This window comes from Leguminivora glycinivorella, chromosome 18 (assembly GCF_023078275.1).
Source record: "Leguminivora glycinivorella isolate SPB_JAAS2020 chromosome 18, LegGlyc_1.1, whole genome shotgun sequence".
NCBI lineage: Eukaryota > Metazoa > Arthropoda > Insecta > Lepidoptera > Tortricidae > Leguminivora > Leguminivora glycinivorella.
In genome coordinates, this window is record NC_062988.1 from 9,623,030 (window position 1) to 9,644,116 (window position 21,087).

The window sequence follows — 21,087 nt, forward strand, 5'->3', positions numbered from 1 at the left end:
TGTATTTCAAGGTAGGTTTTGTAACTTGCTTACAGTTTGAAACCTATTGGAATCAACAGTTACAACATAATGCCCGGCCTCTGATGGAGACAACATAGGTTTCTTATAATGCATCTTGTAATGCATACAGGATTAGCCAAGACTAGACAAAAGCAACGCCAGACAAGTCTAAGAAACAAAAACTTATGATTAGAAAGTACACTTGTTTAAGCCATAACACTGGTTCATGTTTTGTATGCACTTTTTATATTTTTATATTTTATTGATATAGTACATTACATCAGAGGCCGGGAAAAATAAGGATTTCCGGCCAAGTGGGTATATACGGCCGAGCGAGCGTGCGAGCGAGGCCGGATAGGGATACGAGGCCGGGAATCCGTTTTCACGCCGAGGCATGTATAGTGCTTTTCTCAAACATACAATGAAATAAAAAAAAATGCTCTAAAGGACAATATTTTATAAAAAAAAGTTACTTTGCAGGCCTAGGCCTAAAAAATAATATGAAATCCTTTTACAGTCCTCTCGAGTTGTTGCGCCCAAAAAGCGATAATTCCCAGCCCATTTTAAGGAACGTAAAGACAATATTTCATTGCATGTTTGAGAAAAACACGTTTACATGACCTTACAGATATCCAATGCGTCACGAAACTAAGACTAACATTACAATAAATAAATAGACATATGATTTTAAATACTATAGTACCTACCTATAGTATATGTTTAGCCAGAGGTCCAAACTTACGTGCATTACTTTATCTATTTATTAATTTATCATAAACTCCCCTTTTCCACTTTGATTTAAATTAGTCTTCACTTAACAATTAATTTCATGACCTTCTTACCTACATAATGCCTATAAGTTGCACCAGAATTTTATAAAATACCTTTAACAACTGAAATAGATATCATACAGGAAAGAAAAAACGACAAAGCCCACTAGTGGCCGAGCCGGGAATCGAACCCAGGTCTATAGCTTCGATCGAACCGCCGTGGCGGGCGGGTGGTCTATTGGTAAGGACGCCGCGTAAGCTGAAAACCCTAGTTCGATTCCCGGCTCGGCCACCAGTGGGCCTTGTCGTTTTTTCTTTCGTGTTATGATATCTATTTCACTTTATAATTTATATATAGTTAGTAGTGTGACTACTTAAAAAACAACAAATGTAAAAATATTTAATAAAATAATTTGATTTGTTCCCTAGTACACCTTTAACAAGCTAAAACTACCTAATTAAAGTGTGGTGTGGTAGCTTAACGATGTAAAATATTGACGATATAACTTATCTACAAGCAATCATATTTCACGCCAGGGTTAAATAACCCACTCCGATCTTTCTAAAGTACTAAACTATCGGCTTTCTTAAAAAGGCACATTGACAATATTTCCAAGCAAACATACGCCATTTCAGAATAAAATGATACCCATAAACAGCTCGCTCCTTGATACCGTACTTATAACTTAAGATAAATAAGCTCGGAGCTTTTAGTTTTTAAGTTATTTATTTACTTAGCGCAAACTTTGCCGAGTGGAAATTAGTTTCGGAGCATTTCTCATTATCGTCTTTACCACACTGTACAGCGACGGTATGTGAATTAAGTATTTATGAAAATATCTTAAGTTTAAACAAAATCTAGCTTTACCTACTTATAATTAAATTTTGAAAAAATATTACTTAGGATATTTAAATACGCTTTTCCACGACAAAAACATATAAAAAATAGATTTCATATGTACAGTTTGAGCTCTTTCTAACGAATACCACACTTGACCTAGTCACTTGACGTTTACAGTTAGCCGGACCCCTTTCATTTTGACCATTTTCTATAAAAAAATGTTTATAAATTAAAAGATAAAATACTTTCAATTTGTAGAGGTTAACAATGTTCATAACTATTCCAAAATGTGACAGATGGACAGACAGACAGACATACCGACAGACAGTCAGACAGACAGACAGACGGACGGACGGACGGACGGACAGACGGACAGACAGACAGACAGACGGACAGAGCGGCACCATAAGGGTTCCTTTCGTACCTTTTTGATACGGAACCCTAAAACAAATTAAATTTACTAACATACACCCGATGGCTCTGGCTTTTTGAGATGTTTCTTTGTGAGAGTAGACAGTAGTTTCTAAGTGAAGACAGTGTAGTTTTCAAAGACAACCAAAAAGTCTGTGTGTATAAAATAGAAATAAAACAAAACTTATAAATGCCGGAAAGTTGGATACATCTTTATTAAAGACAACAGAAATCGTTTACCGAAATGAAAGCCAGTTCAATGTGTTATAAAATAGGTAACGTATATTTACAATAAATAAATTCCTTTCTATTTCAACTGAGACACTAAGCGTAATATATGAATATTATATCAGGTGTGCTCAGGGGGGAGTGTATACACCTATGTAGGTGGCATGATTATATATAGATACGATATGTTGGATGGGATATAGTGGGTGGTCGCTTAAGCGCTAGCGGCTTGGACGAGGGCGGACTTGGCGATGGCAGCGGCTTGAGCTGGATTTCCACCTGAAGCGACAGCGCGGAGGAACTGGAATAACAAAAGTTTATTAGAAACGGTGCAAGACTATAGTTTAAGGGTCTCCAAAATGTTTGTACCCAACAATCAGTTATTGGGGCAGGATTTCTTTTGATTAGTCATAATTTTTCTCTAATGCTAGTCTTTTAAATCTACTTTCAGGTCAGATTTGACCTGCAAGTGGTTTTGGAAACTTCGTGGGTTTTGTGTTATGGAAGTCCCATTGGTCTGGTGGTGGATGTCATAAATGATAGAATATTCAGTCAACAGAAAATATTACTTACGCCTAGTCCCTACGGTTCTCTCGAGTACCAGGAGAGCAGAAATCAGAGCAAAACAGAACAAGAATTTGTGCTGGCAGCTGGTTCCAAAGCGGGTTAGATGACGGCCACGACTTGTGTCAAGGATGCGGCGGTGACGGCACCTCCCAAAAGCTCTGTCTATGAAAAGCTTTTGACATCTGGACTACCGCAAGAACTTTATCGTGGACGTATACGTTGCGATGGCAGCAGCTGCCAAGACTCCATCTATGAAGAATTAAAAAGAACTCACGTTGGCAGCTGGGGTCAGGGCGCGTTGGACGACGGCCACGACTTGTGGCACGGAGGCGGCGGTGACGGCAGCTCCGACGTTGTTGCTGCGGCTGTTGAAGGCGCTGTACAGACGCTTAGCGGCGCAGTACTCCTCGTTCACGAGTCTGGACGACAAATGGCATAATAGGTGTCAGGGAACAGAGCAATGAGCGGAGTGGATAAAAGGTAAGATGGTCAGTTCGGCAAATTGAGCTCGCATGGTGGAGATTAGAGATGAAATCCGATCATCAGAAAAGGGTGGACCAATAAATTTCTTGAGTGTGGCGTTTACAGTGGGTACCTAACGTTTCAGCACATGATACGAGAAGAGCTCATATGCCAGTGCCAGAAAAACCCGTTTAGAAGTCAAGGCTTTTAAGGAAAGAATTGCTTTTATTGAAGTAGGTCGGTTAGTGAAAGTACTGTGAAAAAAGCTTGACACAGTACTGCTCGATATCATGTCTACAGATGAGATAATTTGGGTGGGTTATAGAAAATATTTGCTGGTATAATTGGATATTTATCCAGAAAAATGTATAACGGGGTAACGGGGTAATGTGTAACGGGGTATATATAGGGTAAGTATGAGTTTAAGTTACTTACGGGAGAGTGTATGGGCTAGCAGCGTTAAGGACAGCATCCCAAGCTGCTTCGAATTGGTAGGCTCTGCCGCCTCCAACGCAGTTGGAGCGTGGTCCAGTCTGCAATTACATAATTATTATAAACAGGCTGTTCTGTTATCGGGTCAGCTACCTGATCCTATGCTGCTACTTGAAAACGGCCTTAAAAGACATCCTACGATTTCAAATGAATGAAGATTAGCACTTATTTTGGAAAAATGAAAAACACAAGACAGAGCAGATGAAACTGCTCAAGTTTCAGTGCCACTGAGGCAATTGAGTGCAATTGAGGGGTTGAAAGAAAATTAAATTGTGAAATTGCAGTGACAGGTTACTAGCCCATCGTCTACACCACATTGAATATATCCCACAGTCGACTTCAAGAAAAGGGGATGATGAAATTCTTAACTCGTTACCACATAGGGGACAAGATAAGTATTAAATAAGATAAGGGGAGAGGCCTTTGCCCGGCAGTGGGACACCATTATAGGCTAAATAAAAAAAATATACTTACGGCGTAACGGACAGAGTTAGGGTTGTTGGCGAGTTGCACGATCAGGTCGATGCTGGATTGCAGACGGCCGATGAAGTTGCCGACGGCTTGTCTGATGGCACCGGCGTTGCCGGAGGCGACGGCGTTGGCAACCTGGACAGAAAATTAAGAAATTCAAATAATATGGTTGAGAGGTAAGTTACTTACAGCAGCAGCCTAGCAGGCTGCAGGGTTGCCGGTGGCTAGCTTTTGATAGCTGCATGTGGTTTAGGAGACGGCAAGGGCTTGGCTGGCAGCGTTGTTTTGGTTGGAAAGGTCAGTCCAGATCATTTCAGCATTATGGTGGCAATGAATAAGAAGATTTTGCTGTGTAAGTGGTATGATTAAGGTAAGTTACTCACAGCGGCAGCCTCGCAGGAGTCACCAGGGTTACCGGTAGCCAGCTCTCCGAGGGCGGCGATGGTTTGGGCAACAGCCAGGGCTTGGCTTTTGGCGTCATTTTGGTTGGCGAGGTCGTTCAAGATTTGTTGCAGGGTCAGGATGTAGATGTTGGTGTCTCCACCGTCAACGGTCTCGAAGGAACGGTCGACCAGGTAGCTAAAGAAAATCGATTGTTAGAATAGCGATTAAAGAAAAGGTGCAACATTAGATACATATACTAATTCATCAAAATTCCAATATCACAAGTTAGGGTTTCGCTAGATATTGAATGATGCGGTATTCATTGACGAATATGGATTGTAGACGGATTATTCTTCCTTCATTTTCTTACACTGTAAGCCTTACAGTTTATATAACTCTCCAAAGAGTTCTTCTTTAATCCCAATTTTATCTATCGCCAAGACGATTATAATTTATTATACTCGAAATATGAACAATATCCCGAGAACAACGCGTGGAAGAGGATCTGAAAAATTGGAGGAAGGGTTCAAAGGACCGGAGTAAATAGAAAAGCACTGTGGAGGAGGCCAAGACCCACAAAGGGTTGTAGCGCCACAGGAAGAAGTATCCTGAGATCAATAAGCATAGTTCACCTATACAGTGAACTATGGAGGCATGCGTCAGTTACAATTTTGCGTCGTTGGAATCTGACCATCGCAAAAATGAGCTTGGACAGCTAGTGTGACGCTTAGGACCTATAGACGGACTGAAGGAACTTCAACTTTTATGAGAACTGCATGCGATTGCAGTTGATGTGCAGTCGCCGTCGTCGTGCAGTTCTCAAGCAGAGTTTAGACGTGCAAGTTCTTGATGCATGTTTTGAGACGCAACTATAGGTAAGAGTGAGTGGCAAATGTCGGCATCTCTTTCTTGCATATACTTCTGTTTCAAAACATGCTGCAATAACTTACTCTTCTAAAATCAGCATCATACAAGTTGCAGTTGTAGTCTGTTGGTATAAGTAATTGTCAGGTTGTATAGACTTTTCGTATATGTCTGTCAAAAATTATCATTTAAATATCAATCATATTAATTAATAAATTACCATAAATATACGGGGCAGATCTGCTTCTAAGCATACGAGAGGTTAATTTACGCAACATACCTATTATGTAAAAGTAACACTATTGATTCCTTGTGTTGGTGTGGTGAAAAAAAATGCCCCTTTTGTACCCTTATAAAACCATCAAAACTTCGTTCGTGTCAATTTCTGAATATTTTGTCTCTGGTATATTTTTTTTGTAATCTTGTGTTAAAGGTACCACAAAACAGTCACAATGAAATATAAGTCAATGGCTGTAAAAGAGTTAAATGTTACCTGGAGACGAGTCTGCCATTGTCACGGACTGGAGCGATCTCGTTGATTCCATATTGGGATACAGAGACTGATGGCGCGGCGAACGCGCTCTGAAAGTAATACAATGAAAAACATTGTTTTATGAATAGGTGACAAATAATTAGATATTATACCTAGGACATTATTACACAGACTAAGCCTTTGCCATTTATGTAATTGGTGTTAAATGTAGAATTATTTAACATACAATGTAATTAATAAAGGGTAATTTTTTATCCGTTTACACTGTTAAGTATACGCGGGTTTAAAAATTTCTAAAATGTGAGAAAAAGATTTATATGTATCGGGAGTAATAGCGACGTAGACCACAATTTTTTTTATTTTAGCTTTTTACAAAACTGTTAGTTTTGCAAAATAAATTCCCAACTACATAAACAAAGCCTTTTTACTAACAATCACCGGGAAACATCGGCTCGGCTTTGCCTGTCAGCCGAGCAACCGTTTTCATAACTCACGGGGATCTGCATTCTGCATGATGCCAATTACGAGAGGTTGTCGAACACAACGAATTGCACTTGAATAGGATAGGTATGTGTAGCAATATTGACTGCATATCCCGAATGCAGTTTTCAATAACTAAGCTTTAAACCCATTTTTTTTTAGGATTTTTTGAACATTTTTATGTTCGGTTAGATGGCTTTGTGAAGATGCATTCAGGTAGTCTCGATAATAATATATGTTCGATTAAAATATGAAGTATTTACCACCGTTTCAAAATATACAAAAACACCTTACTGACAATTATTAAAGTAAATAATAAACGTATATTTTGTAAACTTTCTAGGAATCCAGAAAAAGCAAATATAAATGGGTATATTCCAAATCTCATTTACATCCATTTTTTTTTGTAAATTACGTCATGGTTAAATTTGATAAGTGCAAACTGCAAGCTTTTCGACCCTACTCACTCTAACGTACGTCGTTATAAATATTACTACGCCGAATGGTAAAAAAATAACGTTATAGCCATGTAAAAAATGCCGACGAAAATCGCGTCACCACATCGCCTTAAGCGAGATGTCGGCTACAGGACACTAACACGCGTTCGGGAAAATCCGAAAATAGTTCTCCTGACATTTCCACGCCTGTCGATATTTGGCGAGCATTTTAATAGTATGGTTTAGGAATTTTAGCGTAGAAATGGCGCACTTTGGCACACAGAACCTACGTAGGTTAGGTTAAGTTAGGACCAGTAGATTTTTTCCATGGAACAATTATAATTATGGTGCTGCATCCATTTTACAGCAGACTTTGCGCAGATTAGGATTAAGTGTTTTTTCCCGCACTAGTTCGCAAAGCAATATATATTAGGTACTTGTCATGTGTAAAATTTTTAAAGTGCCATATGCACTGTAAAATGTCATACGTTAGACGTGTGAAGAGGGAAGGGAATTCGTAATTTCAGCACTTGTATTGTAATGCACTATAATTGTTCTTTCATATTGTTTCTTTCAGAAGATTGGTGCATGTCCATAAATTATATTTTCAGTACAGATGGTGTTTTTTTTACGCACTAGTGCGAGAAGTGGTTCATTATATGGCAGGTCGAAACTTCGGAGGTCCATCTGTACTGAAAAACGTCGTTCGATACACGTGCGAAAAGGGAATTCGTAACTCGTGTCGATTTAAAACACTCCCTTCGGTCGTGTTTTAATTTATCGCCACTCGTTTCGAACTTCCTCTTTTTCGCACTTGTATCGAAATGTACTATTTTATCATGTTCACATTCCCTAAGTGTCAGTAACCTATCAAATAACTTTTCAAAACACTTTCATGTGACACAAAATATATATTAGCTAATTTGAAAGATCAAGAAAATGAAACAAAACAGACTTACCGAAGCGACGAGTAATACCAAAGCGAAAGACAGCATTTTGCTGGTCTTTTATGACCAAACGGTATATACTATACACAAACCCTGGACGCCACCACTACTATATATACATGCGTTGAACAAACAGACGGTCGATGCATCTGTGTTAACACAAGCAAGTTTGCGAACAGCTGGCAAACTTCTATACAGTCGATTGAATTTGTACTAATCCTTATTCTTTTCCAAATACGAATTGAAATCCTTTCTTTTTCGAACTATGAGCTGTAGATATAAAATTGTTGATTGAACTGCTGGCAAAGATATACTTACAGACGTATAACTTTCAATGACACTTTATTACAATATATTTAAAGTAGATTATTTCTTGTGTTTTGAATATGTAACTGAATGTGTAAGCCTGTTAACTGGACATTTGGAACAATGATTTTAATTGGGACGTGTTTGTCGATGGTTGAGCATTAACGCAAATCGTCTTTATTGAAGACAATGCAAAATTAAGATGTTATTTTTTGTTTAACGTCATACGTTGTGTGTATTGGGTGCGCGTTCAAAGGTGCTTCAGGGTTATTTAAACTTGACTAGTTATTTTTTCTTTGTATTGAAGGTTTAGGAATGATATATGACATCACAGTTTTAGTGTGATCTGTATGGTGGCTATACTGTCGCAACAGTTATGTGTAGCCCTGAAGACCATTAAGCTGAGTAGGTTAAGCGTATATAGCAATGAACTGAAAACGTTTACCCAACGTCCAATAATAGTTTTACCATTAATTCCACATGCTGCAAGATAGTCACCGTGCAGTAACGACTCACTAACGTTTTCGTCGCGCGCATTTCTGCTTTTCCCTTTCTCAATAGATTAACACCGTATGAAAGCGACTTTTATTGCTTATTAATAGAGTTTGATTTCCTAAAGAATTTTAGGAAGAGATAAGAGATTGATAAGGTAATTGGTCGATTTGCAGTTAAACTATAACTATGGAAATAAAATGGGGACTAACAGACATTTGACACTTTGTATGTGGCCATTACGACAAGTGTTTAGTAAGTGCTAGGGTTTCACGCGACTGCAATAAAAATGGTCTTAGAGCGTTTTAGTTTGTGCTTAAAGTGAAGTGCAGAAATCCTTTTCTGTAACCCGACTAAGTAGTACTTACTTACACACGAAGAGTCTAGCCTTGTAGAAGTAAGACCAATTTTCGCACTTTAGAATTTAAGAGTTTACAACCGTAATCAATTTGTGTTAAGGAATCTTAGAACTAATAATAAATCGCTATCGCCCAGTATATAGTCCATCACTTTCATCCAATAGCCCAGTTAATGTCTGATTCCATTAACTCTCAAATAGTCCTTACACCCTTTTTTTGTTTAGGGGAGGGAAAATACGTTCCGCATACCACTAGGGTATGAGGGTACCCATGGTATACCCACTAAACCCCCCCCCACATGCCACCTCGCCGCCTTGTTGGCGGGGTTACCGGTACACTTGCGCTTACATCCGCAACCCCGCCGGCGGCAGCCGCACACGTGCGGCTTCTCCACGGGTGCCCAAAGGCCCTCCTCAATGAGTGCGCCAGATGACAGGGCGCACCTTCCTCCTCGGCCGCTTATACGTACAGTGACGGACCCCCTCGAGTCCGCCACAAAGAGGCCATGGGCGCCAAAATGTTCCGGCGCCCAGCGGTGGAAATGGTCTTTGGTTCCACCGCTAACCAAGTCGGCCGCAAAGGATAGGGAGAACGGCGCACCGTAATACCAGCACTCCTCTTCCCTTGCGGCCCCACCAATGCCCCCGCCCAATGGCGTAATGGCTCCGCCAAGGTCGCAGGGGGTAGGGAGAGTGGCGCACCGCTATACCATCACGCCTCTCCCCCTGCAATCCCACCTCGGCTACCGAGGGAGGGCACGGCATCCCATACTGCCGGATCTTCCCTCCCACGGCAGTCCTCCCAGGGCAGTCCTCCCAGACGTGTCTCAAGTGGGCTTTACAAGCCCATTTGGAGCAACCTCCTCGGGCCAGCTCGCCCAGCAACAAGCCGGCCCTGGTTGCCTCTTCGCTTCACCGTGGGTGACCAAGCCACGGTTACTAAGCCCTTCCACCACGACAAGGTGAGCAACCGGCGAGGGGATAGTCCTTACACCCTGGCGGGTGTTGCCTCTGTGTGTGTCCCATGATACGTGCAAGGGCAACAACGTCCCGAAGGGGTACACCCTTAATTTCATTAAAGTGTCAAAAGGGCCTCTACGCGTTGGCTTCGGTCCCGCGCACGGCTCCCAAAGGTCCGGAACACCTTTGTTCCGCGATGGGAAAGACATACAAATCGCTATCGTATTGCTGTGATCTCCTATAAGCATTGAATGGGACCGTTGGTTGGCTTTACGTCAGATAGTTTTGTATTGCCTACACAAATATAGCATATTATGCTCTTTATCCAGATTATAAATGGTACATAAGTTATTTCACGCTGTTACTATGCGTCTCAAACAGTGTCCATCCATTTCTAGCTGTCCCCAGCCACCGATTCCCTATAATTGAAGTGACCGCACGTCGCGTCCGTGAGCCGCACAATGCATTACAAGTGCAGACTCACTTCATCCATCATGCTAGTCATCTTTACTGTAACGAAAATATCAGAATCGGAATCAGAAATATTTTTATTGCAAGATTATGTTATTTACAATAATATTGAAGGTGTTAGGTACATTTTTTGTGTAAAACATAATCTACCCATCAAGAGCATGCAATATAATGGTTTTAAAGGTATTTGTGTAGTAAGGTGAAATAGCCCATAATGGAGTATTAGGACTCTTGATGGCCGAGGCTTGATTCACAACAAAGTGTTAACTAACCTAACCACAAAATTAAAATTTTGAAAAAACCCCCGACCGCGACCTTGTGGACCGATTTTCATGAAACATGGCTAAGAACACTCCCGACTAATACAGCTTTCAAATAAAAAAAACTAAATCGAAATCGGTTCATCCATTCAGGAGCTACGATGCCACAGACAGACACACACACAGACAGACAAACAGACAGACAGACAGACAGACAGACAGACAGACACGTCAAACTTATAACACCCCGTCGTTTTTTCGTCGGGGGTTAAAAATACTGATTAATGTCTCAATTTCAATGCGAGTCTCAGTCACAAAGTTATCCATTTCATTTTGACAGCCGTTTATGAAGTGACCGCGCGTCGCATCCTTGAGGCGCACACAATGCATTAAAATTGCAAACTTGCTTCATCCATCATGCTAGTCATTTGTAGTTTTCCAACATAGGGTACTTGTACTTCATTCATGCGCAATAATAATGTTTTTATCAGAGTTTCTGTAGAAAGGATCCCGTCACGTTTGGAGCATAAGGATCAAAGTATCAGTACCTAGGCACCTAGGCGACCGAGCTTCGCTCGGGACCTAACACCAAGCTAGGTCGATTTTTCACCCCCGAACACCCCACTAATCAAATTTCAGCGAAATCGATAGAGCGGTTTCCGAGATCGCCGGTATACAATTATATAAATAAATAAATATATACAAGAATTACTCGTTTAGAGGTACATATAAAATTTAAAGGTATAAGATAATGCTCGAGGTTATGGTATGGGATATCACAGGGTGACGTCGGTGTCAAAGTGACATCTGTTTTACAGATAGATCGGTTTAAAATAGCTTTCACGTTTTATAACAGTGCGACCGTGGAGTTGGAGGTGTAGTGGTTATCAATGTTGTCATCTCCTTAAAACTATAAAACTATAGGTATCCTTTTCTATAGCACCCTAAAGAAAAGGATGCATATAGTTTTCTTTGTTCTTATTTACTGACAGACTTGTTTGACAAAGTATATTTACACTTTTATTTTGAGCTGCCTTTTCCTTTACTTTTAAGGTTACGATGTATTGTGGTAAATATCATTTTTTAATAATTTTAGTTATTGCAAATGTCAAAGTAATACAATAATAAACAGGACAGGATCAATACAAATTCTGGCAAAAGGTTTTGTAGCCTAATGTCGTATAAATAAATTTTCCATTTAATGATCGTAGCTTCAAGTGCAAAATCTTTCTCCAGCAAATAATTCCGTCAATTGAAAACAAAGAGCATTGGAGATGCAAAATCATCTCAGAACTGTAGTATGTAAGCCGAGGAAATATAAAATATTCCATCGAGATATCAAACTTGCCGGAGATTTGTGTAATAAGGTACTCCTGGAGATATTTCTATAGTCTTACAAAGTCAAATCCTGCTGGGTAAAGGTGGGGAGCGGTTTACAGCGGATAGGGAAATCAGGTTATTCTCGAAACAAACTAGGTACTCTAGCACAAATACTATTAGCAAAATTAACAAACATAAACATAGGTTTTTAAGAACTTTACTAACAATACTCGTGGACTTGTGTCGGAATAAAGAAATTATATTACCTATATTATTATTTGTGTGTTCTTATTATATCTCGGGACCATGGGGTCCCGGTTATTATTATTATAAGATTTATATTACGTATGGGAGTAAGTGTCAGTTTTTAAACACGAGATTCACTATCAGCAACAAGGTATAGTACAGAAGCTGGATCTAAAACGTCTTCGAAGCGTTTGTTTTTTTTTTGTATGTGACATTTATTCAGATTATAATAAAATACTAGTGTGACTACTAAAAAAAATGTTTTTAGAGTTTTATTCCATCTCTCTTCGCTGGCTTGAAATCACCTGAGTTGATTCAGTTAGGAGGTCGAACCATACTGTTCTACGGCCAGGGGGCGCCACAAGCCTTCGGGAATTTTCATATAGGAATTGATGGAATGACCGAGCAGTTTAGGCACTATTTATACAAAGAATAAATTTTCCGTGGTTGTATTTCAGGCTTTCTGATTCTAAATAAAATTATGTTTCTATTAACAATAAAGCAAAGTATATAAATAACATATCCATTTCAAACTATAGGTACAGATATGAACACAAATCGATTGATATGTTTAAAATTGTTTAACAGACTCCCTATTTACACAAGTGTGTGCTGTAACCATATTCATTGTTGCATCATCAATGTGTAATACATGCCAAATAAATTATGAATAACAAATGACAGGTGATCATGTCTGTATTCAGAGGATAGGAGACAGTCGATTCCCCATTCAAACGTCTCCTATTTTCTTCCCTGGGTACCTACTGACATTATGGAATCCGGTTTTAAACAGTTTGATGTAGGTACTTTAAATCATAGTTCTCTGAAGCATATCATGCGTCAGATTTGTTTTTAATTTCAAATGGTTATTAGCGTTAATAAATAAATAAGTAATTGGAGTTATCAGCACTTAGAAAGTTTTATGCAATCAGTTTTTCGCTCCTAATTTATACAGTAAGAAAAAATAGAAAGTATCAAAACCTTGCCCGTGATTGATTAAAATCAAATTAACAAAGTTTAGCGGTTACAAAATGCTATGTAGTTACTTTTGTCATTATTTGATCGGCTATACCCAACTGCGCAAAATTTATGTTACTTGCTCAGTTTATTAAGACAAACTATTAGTTTTAGTAAGACAAGTAAATTATATGTTATTATTCATTATATTTCAACGAACATAGCTGCACTCGATACACCATTTAACGAAGTCGGCTCGATAGAAAAAAATTGCAAAGATTGGTCTCGAGTTCGTCATTTAACGGTTCTATGTCGTTCAATTATTCACTTAGTTGTCTTTAGTTAAAATTACAATAACAAAAATATACATATCTAAAACACTAACGAAACGTATTGCACAAATACTGCATCTTTCTATTTTATTTTAATATTTTTTCGTACTTTTCGTACCTAGCCGCTCTGTTTTAGTGACATCGCGCTCTCACTTACTCCCATACGATTACGAATAGACAGTGTACGCTAGCGCCAAGGTCATTGGGTGTTGTCAGCGTCTTAATGCTGACTGTGTGTGTAAGGTAAGTGTAAGGCAGCGTTCCCACTTAAGCTTCGCGTGTCTCGGGGCGCGCAACGGACGTCTCCGACACGCCGCCTGAATGTAATTCAAAAGACGTCTCCTCAGTAGATTTTGTATAGGAAGGACGTAAGACACGCCCCAGGCGGCGTGGCGGTGGCGGGGCGCGCGCCGCGCCGCCTGGGGGCGCGTTTTACGTCCTTCCTATACAAAATGTACTGAGGATACGTTTTTTAAATTGCATTCAGGCGGCGTGGCGCGGACGTCCGTTCCGCACCTCAGGACATGTGTCTCTTAGATGTGGCCGGTCTCTAAGGCTTGAATGGACGCTCGGTGCGGAGCACGGGTGTCCCCACGGGACAGTGGGGCGGGCGAGCGTGCATACTATCTATGCAACGCAGCGTCGACTCAGGACACTTGTGTGAGCTGGATTGTTTGACATGCATGCCGCACGCCTCGCTCCGCTGCACGCAGTATGAGCGTCCACTCAAGCCTTGCACCATGTTTGTACAAAGTAGAGATCGAACTTACCCCGCTAGCACTGCGACTACCACTCAACAAAGACGGATAATCCCGTCTTTCCGGTGGATCTTCTTTGTGATTGCAAACTGGGACTTCGCAAATAAAGAAACTAAAGGTAGAGTCGGGATTACTTTGATGCCAAATATTGTTCACTTTGTTCGGTTAAGCCAATGTCTCTTTGTGACTTAGTTTCCATGGCAAATCGTGCTTGGTAGGCAACTGAAGATCCTGAATATTGATCATTACTTAAGAAAGAGCCATTGTAATAACCACTTACGTGATTGATATTTTGTAGTGATCTATTTTCGATTTATAAAATTGAATGTCCCTTCGGTTCAAATCCATACTAATATTATAAATGGGAAAGTGTGTGTCTGTTTCTTTGTCCGTCTCTCACGGCAAAATGAAGCGACGAATTGACGTGATTTTTTAAGCGGAGATAGTTGAAGGGATGTAGAGTGACATAGGCTACTTTTTGTCTCTTTCTAACCCCCCACTTCCCCCACATGGGGAGTGGAAGTTTGTACGAAGCATTCCGCAATTTTCGTATTTAAAGCGAGCGTAACCGCGGGCAAAAGCTAGTGGTTAATAATTTTAATAAACGTTAAAATTTCATCCAAGCGTCAACCTTGGAATAACATTTTCATCACACCAACTAATAAAGGCTTACTTTGTTATTCGAAAACAGATATATAGCAAAATTGCATTTTATTCACAAGAGTGCAAAGTAATTTCATACAAATTTTAACTTGATGTCTTAAGCTGGCTTGTAGAATTTACCTATCATAAAAATGTAATAAATTGATGGATTTTATTTAATAAAAGATGTATTAGAGTCATTATTTTGTTCGTGTTGGTATGGTGAAAAATTTTGTGTTTCACTCGGTGTCAAAGTTTGTTTAACCTTCGTGCCTTGAAACACTCGCAACGCTCAAGATTCCACTTTATGAACCACTCGCTACGCTCGCGGTTCGATATTGGAATCTTTCGTTTGCTCGGGTATCAATATTGGCACGTGCGGTTTTACAACTACTTTGCACTACTTACTTTGTAAAACAAATAACTATTATTTGCGCAAAAATTTGAAAGTAACTAACTATAGTTATTTGTTATACAAGAGTGCAAAGTTGTATTTTAACGCCTAGTGTGGAATTGATAAACGAGCAAGCGAAAGGCTTCCATAGTTGAACCACGAGCGAAGCGAGTGGTTCGAGAATAGAATCCTGAGCTTGCGAGTTTTTCAATTCAAAATTTCAATACACGAGAAGTAAAATACATTTGCACTCGTGTGTAACACAAAACTTTTCCCCTCACTATAGCGAGGAAACTACAACGCAAAAAATGCGTTTATCACTGCTTCCAGTAGTTCCACAGGTGGTAAATCATCTTTATTACTAGATTCACCTACTTTTATCAATTTTAAAGCAGTTAATTTGACTTTATTTAAGGTAAAATTACTTTACTCACTAGTGGATAAAATGCGTTTTTACCCGCTGGTGTTAAACGACAAAACACGTGTTTCCGAGCTAGTGAGGGGAAAAGTATTTTAGCGAAGGAGATAAAGACCCATTTTGCAGTTATTCGAGCCCTGCTGATTATATGACGAGATTTCTTTTTAATCATAGATAGATAGATGATTTATTTCACGAAAAAAATTACAATATAAGTTTGCGTTTCTATACAAAAATATAAGAATTCCCATCATGATCGTCATAAAAGTAAAAACTTAGAGATAACAGGAATAATATTAATAATAAATCATCATATTGTGTCCCCCAATAAGGATCGTCATTTTCCAAAATTTAACAATAAAAACAAATTAATAAAAATTAAAATTAAAAATTGTAACACCAACAAAGCATGCAGCGAACGCAGACCTACTAGCGTTCAAGACGCCGAGCGGAGACACCGGTTTAGTTACCAAAAAACCCGCTAGATGGCGCTGACCGCATCCCATAGAATTCGTACATCGCGGTGTTAAGATTTTTCCCGATTTGGTTAGGCTCGCCGGTTGAAACTAGATATGTAACGAATCATCAGGATACAAATTCCGACATAATAGCCCCTGCTTCTCTCTGGGAACTACGCGCTATTATTGAGGACTATCCTAAACGTGCTTCCGCTCCAGTTCTCTCTCTCTCTCTCTAACTGGCTGGGGAACTCGTCTTCATTCTGAATTATAAGCTTGTACCGTACGTGTTATTGTACATAATACACACCTCTCACGTCATTTCGGCTTTCCTTTCACTGGGGGCACGCACCCCCGCTACAAAATTAATTAACATAAGTGTGTAAATATAATTATTTATAACGCCACTTAAATCATTAGTCAATAGTTCAAATTTATCACATCGATTATTATTTCACAATTTAATAAAGGTCGTCGTTGAAATAACATTTCCTATTTTCTGCACACAAAGTAAAAAAGGTAAAAAAAACATCGTTTAATACAGTATTTTCATTTATTATCCGTTACCATTAATACTATCGTTGTCCATGCCTGACCAGCCAATCCACTTTCTCCAGGAAATCCGTCTCTTGCGCCCCTTCATAGAATACAACTTTATTATAGGATTCATTATAGGATTGTACTGGTGCAGAAGATCAATGATGTCATGTATCTTTGCTGGAAATAGAAACAAAATATTTCCAAAAATTTATCTACATGGTTTTACCTTAACTCAACGCCTAAGGAGAACTTGCTGCCGTACACGGCTCAGATACCCACACTGAAAGAAATTTGCATTGTGAATTTAACAAGTTCGACTTGTTGCAGTTTATCCGTTTGAATCAGCCAAACGTAGGTATGTTTAAAACAATATGTGTCAGGTTGTTTTTATAAAATCGACTTGTTGATTCAAATATATTGCCGATTCAAATGACAAGTAGCTTGTTGTTTGAACCAAAGAGCACGTAGGCGCTATTTCAACCAAAAAACTTGTTGAACAAACATGAAAACTGGTTGTATTTTCTCTCAGTGCAATGCTCATGTGGGACGGCTTCACAAACGATGGAGCACATGCTGACCTGTCCAGTGTGCCCGTACGCCTGCTCTCAACAGGACCTCCGTGATACGACAGAAAGGGCGATAAATGTCGCTACATCGACACGAGAAGAAGAAGACGAATGCCGTCGGCAGGGAATTGGGATGACGACTAAAAAAACCTATTTAATCCGTTAGTTAGATCATCAAACAATTTTGAACACATTTTTTTTTCTCGTAAATGAAAAATATGACGACGGTACAGTGCCTTGAAGTTTCGCGTGACGTCACGCCTAGTTACAATTCTTACCTAAAATTGACGTCACAAGCCCCCACTCCGAAACTTTGATGTCCCGTATTTTTGTATTTTTTCATTAATTAATTAGATAAAGCGAAAAATATGTGTTCAGTATTTTTAGACGATCTAACTGACGGACTAAACAGAATTCCATTTTTTTAATGTAGTCGTCATCCCTATTGTACTTATAACGGTGAGTGCTCCGCGGAATTGTTCGGATTAATCCCTGCCGCTTCTTTTCGACATCGACATCATTTAGATGGCTGGCAGTCCTCAACTGTGCGTTTCTCCAGAAACTTCCTACCCCGCACAGCTAAACTGTGGAATCAATTGTCGCCTGCGGTATTTCCGGACTGATACGTCCTTCAAACTTTCAAGAAAAGAGCGTACACCCATCTTAAATGCCGGCAACGCACCTCCAACACTTCTGGTGTTTCGGGTGTCCATGGGCGGCAGTGATCGCTTACCATCAGGCGACCTGTCTGCTCGTTTGCCTTCTATCCCATAAAAAAAATGATGATCGTAGGAGGATTAAATGTTTATAAATCCTCGAAGGTACCTAAATGGTCACGCACTGTGCAGTTTAAGTGAATGGTCTAGCATGGACGCTAGGCCTGTACAAGCTCACTACCAATGTTCATTGTACGGTATGTGGCTCTTTAAAAAACAAAGTATTAGTTAAACTAACCTCCTAATGTAAACATTCTACAAAAGACCTTTGTTTTAAATTTTATCAATTACACCTACAACACAATTTTTCTCACCAACACAATATTTCATCTTGCCCCACCTTACTTTACGTCCATTTCAGCTCCTTTGTGTTGCGCGTAGCGTGACTTTACTTACGTATTGTGTTACATTGATTATTTTTCAAAAACTTGTTTAAACAATGATAGTTTTAAAAGATTCATGTTTTTTTTCATTAGACTTATATTGACCGGGATATAGACCGTGATTACCTTTTTGACTTTTTTCAACGCGCACGAAGGAGGGTAGATCGCGCGCTGTCTACGCAACTTTGACATCCACCCGCCTTCTTCAGTCTTCCGTGATCATTATGCATGCAATTGCGTCGAAATATCGGAAGCCGGGAGAACAAAAATTCCGGTCAGTATATGTCTTGTTTAAATACTAATAAAAATTACCTTTATCAACTTTGCCTTTAGTACGACGACCTCTACTACGGTACATGCCATCGTATACGCCAACATCGTTATTAGTAATGCCACGTTTATTTTTAAAGTCGTCATCACCAGCGTAAAAGTAGTCATTGTCAATCAAATTATCGCTTTCACTTCGAGGATCGTAACGGTTGATGCCATCACCATCGTAATAAAAAACGCCGTAATCGTCACCATACATATCATCGATGCTTCTGTGAAGGTCATTGTCGTCACTGTAAAGTTCGTCACTGTTTCTTTGAAAGCCATATTTGCTTTTATGAATGGCGTCAAGGATGTCATCGTAACTGTTAAAGTCGTCTTCGACAATGGCTCTAACATGTCGATCTATAAGACCAGCGTGCGAATCGGTAATTATCTGAAAATAATGTTGCATTCAATAGGTATGGGTTCTGCAAGGTAATGTTGTGTTTAAAGGAAGAGTAACGGTCCCAAAGCAGAACCCAGTGGTACCCCAAGTTTTGGTTAGACAAACTCAGTACCACTGTTGAGGGTGTTCAGAGCAAGCGAAAGATTCCAAAGTAGGATCGAAAAGTAGATTTTTCAGGTTGCGAGGTTTTCAAAGAAAATATGGTCAACAAACTTTTTTACAAACCAAAAATTTTTACAATAGGTATCAACTACAAGAAAATACTAACTTCAGAACATTAAATTGCTTCTAAATCAACTGAACGCATGTAAAATCTAATACAAAATCGTGGCTTAAAAGGAAATTTTACCAGCCAACATGCAATACGCAACAACTCAAAATGTGTATGAAATTGCTTTGCCACGCTTGCGTATAAAATTAATCTTACATAAATTATTGGCGAATATTATGTGAAGAGTCAGCACGGGTTTTGATGAAGTGTTGGTTCTTTTTAGAATCGTATACATTAAATTATTATTTGCCTATTCCATAATGCTAATTAAGAATCCTGAAAAATATTATGGTCACTGGTTCGGTGGATGAAAATAGAGGAAAGGTTGTTAGTCAAAATTGTTACTACCAGGTTAGCAAATAGCTTTTCGTCAAGGGCCATGATGCCTTAGAAGTCTCAAGGGTTTGGAGGAGGTCCCGGCCATTTGAGGAGAAGGCATCAAGGAGGAACAATTAAATAAGAAATCGTTGTAAATAAAAAACACATACCATAACAGCAATAACGCTGCAAAAGCAGCGAATGACAGCCATGGTCTCAATAAAAACTGAATTACAGACTGAATGAACACAAAGCGTATGTAATTTAAAGGCGAGTCCGTGCTGTAACAAATTAAAACATAAATACCAAATTAATTCTATTAAATCATTATGTATGGATAAGAAAGAGATGTTTTGCCGTGTGTATAAAAAGTTATACTTGATGCAGGGAATCATGCATCTATATGACCGGTTTACTGACAAATTTTTGTTACTTTTTGGGTAATTTTAAACCTATTTCGTAAATGAGTTATAAAGTTAAGGATATAAAAACAAGATCGGGGTGAGTGCGAACGGATCATCTTTCCTCGCTTCAACTATTACTGCAGTACAATCTGTACAATATAAGTACAGTATAATTTCGTTTGTAAACTACAGTAGTTCACAAACGAAATTTGTCAATATCAGTAGTTCCGGTTGATGTTATTTGGAAAACAGATAGGTACTCACATAATTTTTATTCAGGCAGGTTGTTATATCAGATGACATTCCTCTCGATGCCGGTGGTTTGCTTGTATCGCCATATTTTGACAATATTTAGAGCAAAATGAAATCTAAACAGATCATATTAGTTTGACTTCATGACCACTGATTTCCTCGTTTGTACGCGTGACGCATAGAAATCTGCAACTCAAGGAATGAATGGCTCACACGTGACATCTAATTGACTAATTTGGTAGGTATTGTTGGTGTTTAAGCGTGAAAAATCAGCTTATCATGTAAGTAATTAGTCGTCGATGGCTTAACGCGAACATTCAACAAAACTGTGAAGAATATCGCCTGTGTTATTTTAGAGAAAAAAACAAACTCTTTTCTTAAAGGCCGGTAATATTCTGATGTTACAGCTTCTGATGATAGGCGATGGACATTAGCATCTGTGATTTTTTTGTTCCCACCTGTATCACTCGAAATCGATTAAAAAAATATTGCCAAAAAATACGCAAAGTTCTATGACCAGGCCCGTAGCCGTCGCCGAAACGCCTCAGAAATGTAGTCTGGCTCTGACGCGCCAATACACAAGAGCGATAGAGATAGATAGCTACGGAAGAGATATTATCGTGAGCGTTTCGTGAGCGTTTGTGCATTCGGCTACGCACACTGAGCACCTACCGCAAGCACAGAAGTTCGCAAACGCGGT

The 21,087-nt window shown here is 39.2% G+C and overlaps 2 protein-coding genes across 2 annotated transcripts; both read right to left on the reverse strand.

Annotated features, from left to right (window-relative positions):
• Positions 1 to 2,282: 2,282 nt before the first annotated feature.
• Positions 2,283 to 7,987, reverse strand: LOC125236171 (fibroin light chain-like). Its single transcript, XM_048142885.1, has 7 exons — positions 7,860 to 7,987; positions 5,984 to 6,072; positions 4,626 to 4,821; positions 4,246 to 4,377; positions 3,715 to 3,812; positions 3,092 to 3,236; positions 2,283 to 2,551 (listed from the first exon to the last, which is right to left on the reverse strand). Exons 1-7 carry the CDS (start codon positions 7,893 to 7,895, stop codon positions 2,465 to 2,467), a joined length of 783 nt encoding a protein of 260 aa, XP_047998842.1. The 5' UTR covers positions 7,896 to 7,987; the 3' UTR covers positions 2,283 to 2,464.
• An 8,771-nt stretch (positions 7,988 to 16,758) lies between these two features.
• On the reverse strand, positions 16,759 to 20,579 carry LOC125236172. Its single transcript, XM_048142886.1, has 4 exons — positions 20,400 to 20,579; positions 19,902 to 20,012; positions 18,737 to 19,130; positions 16,759 to 16,936 (listed from the first exon to the last, which is right to left on the reverse strand). Exons 1-4 carry the CDS (start codon positions 20,436 to 20,438, stop codon positions 16,776 to 16,778), a joined length of 705 nt encoding a protein of 234 aa, XP_047998843.1. The 5' UTR covers positions 20,439 to 20,579; the 3' UTR covers positions 16,759 to 16,775.
• Positions 20,580 to 21,087: the final 508 nt, after the last annotated feature.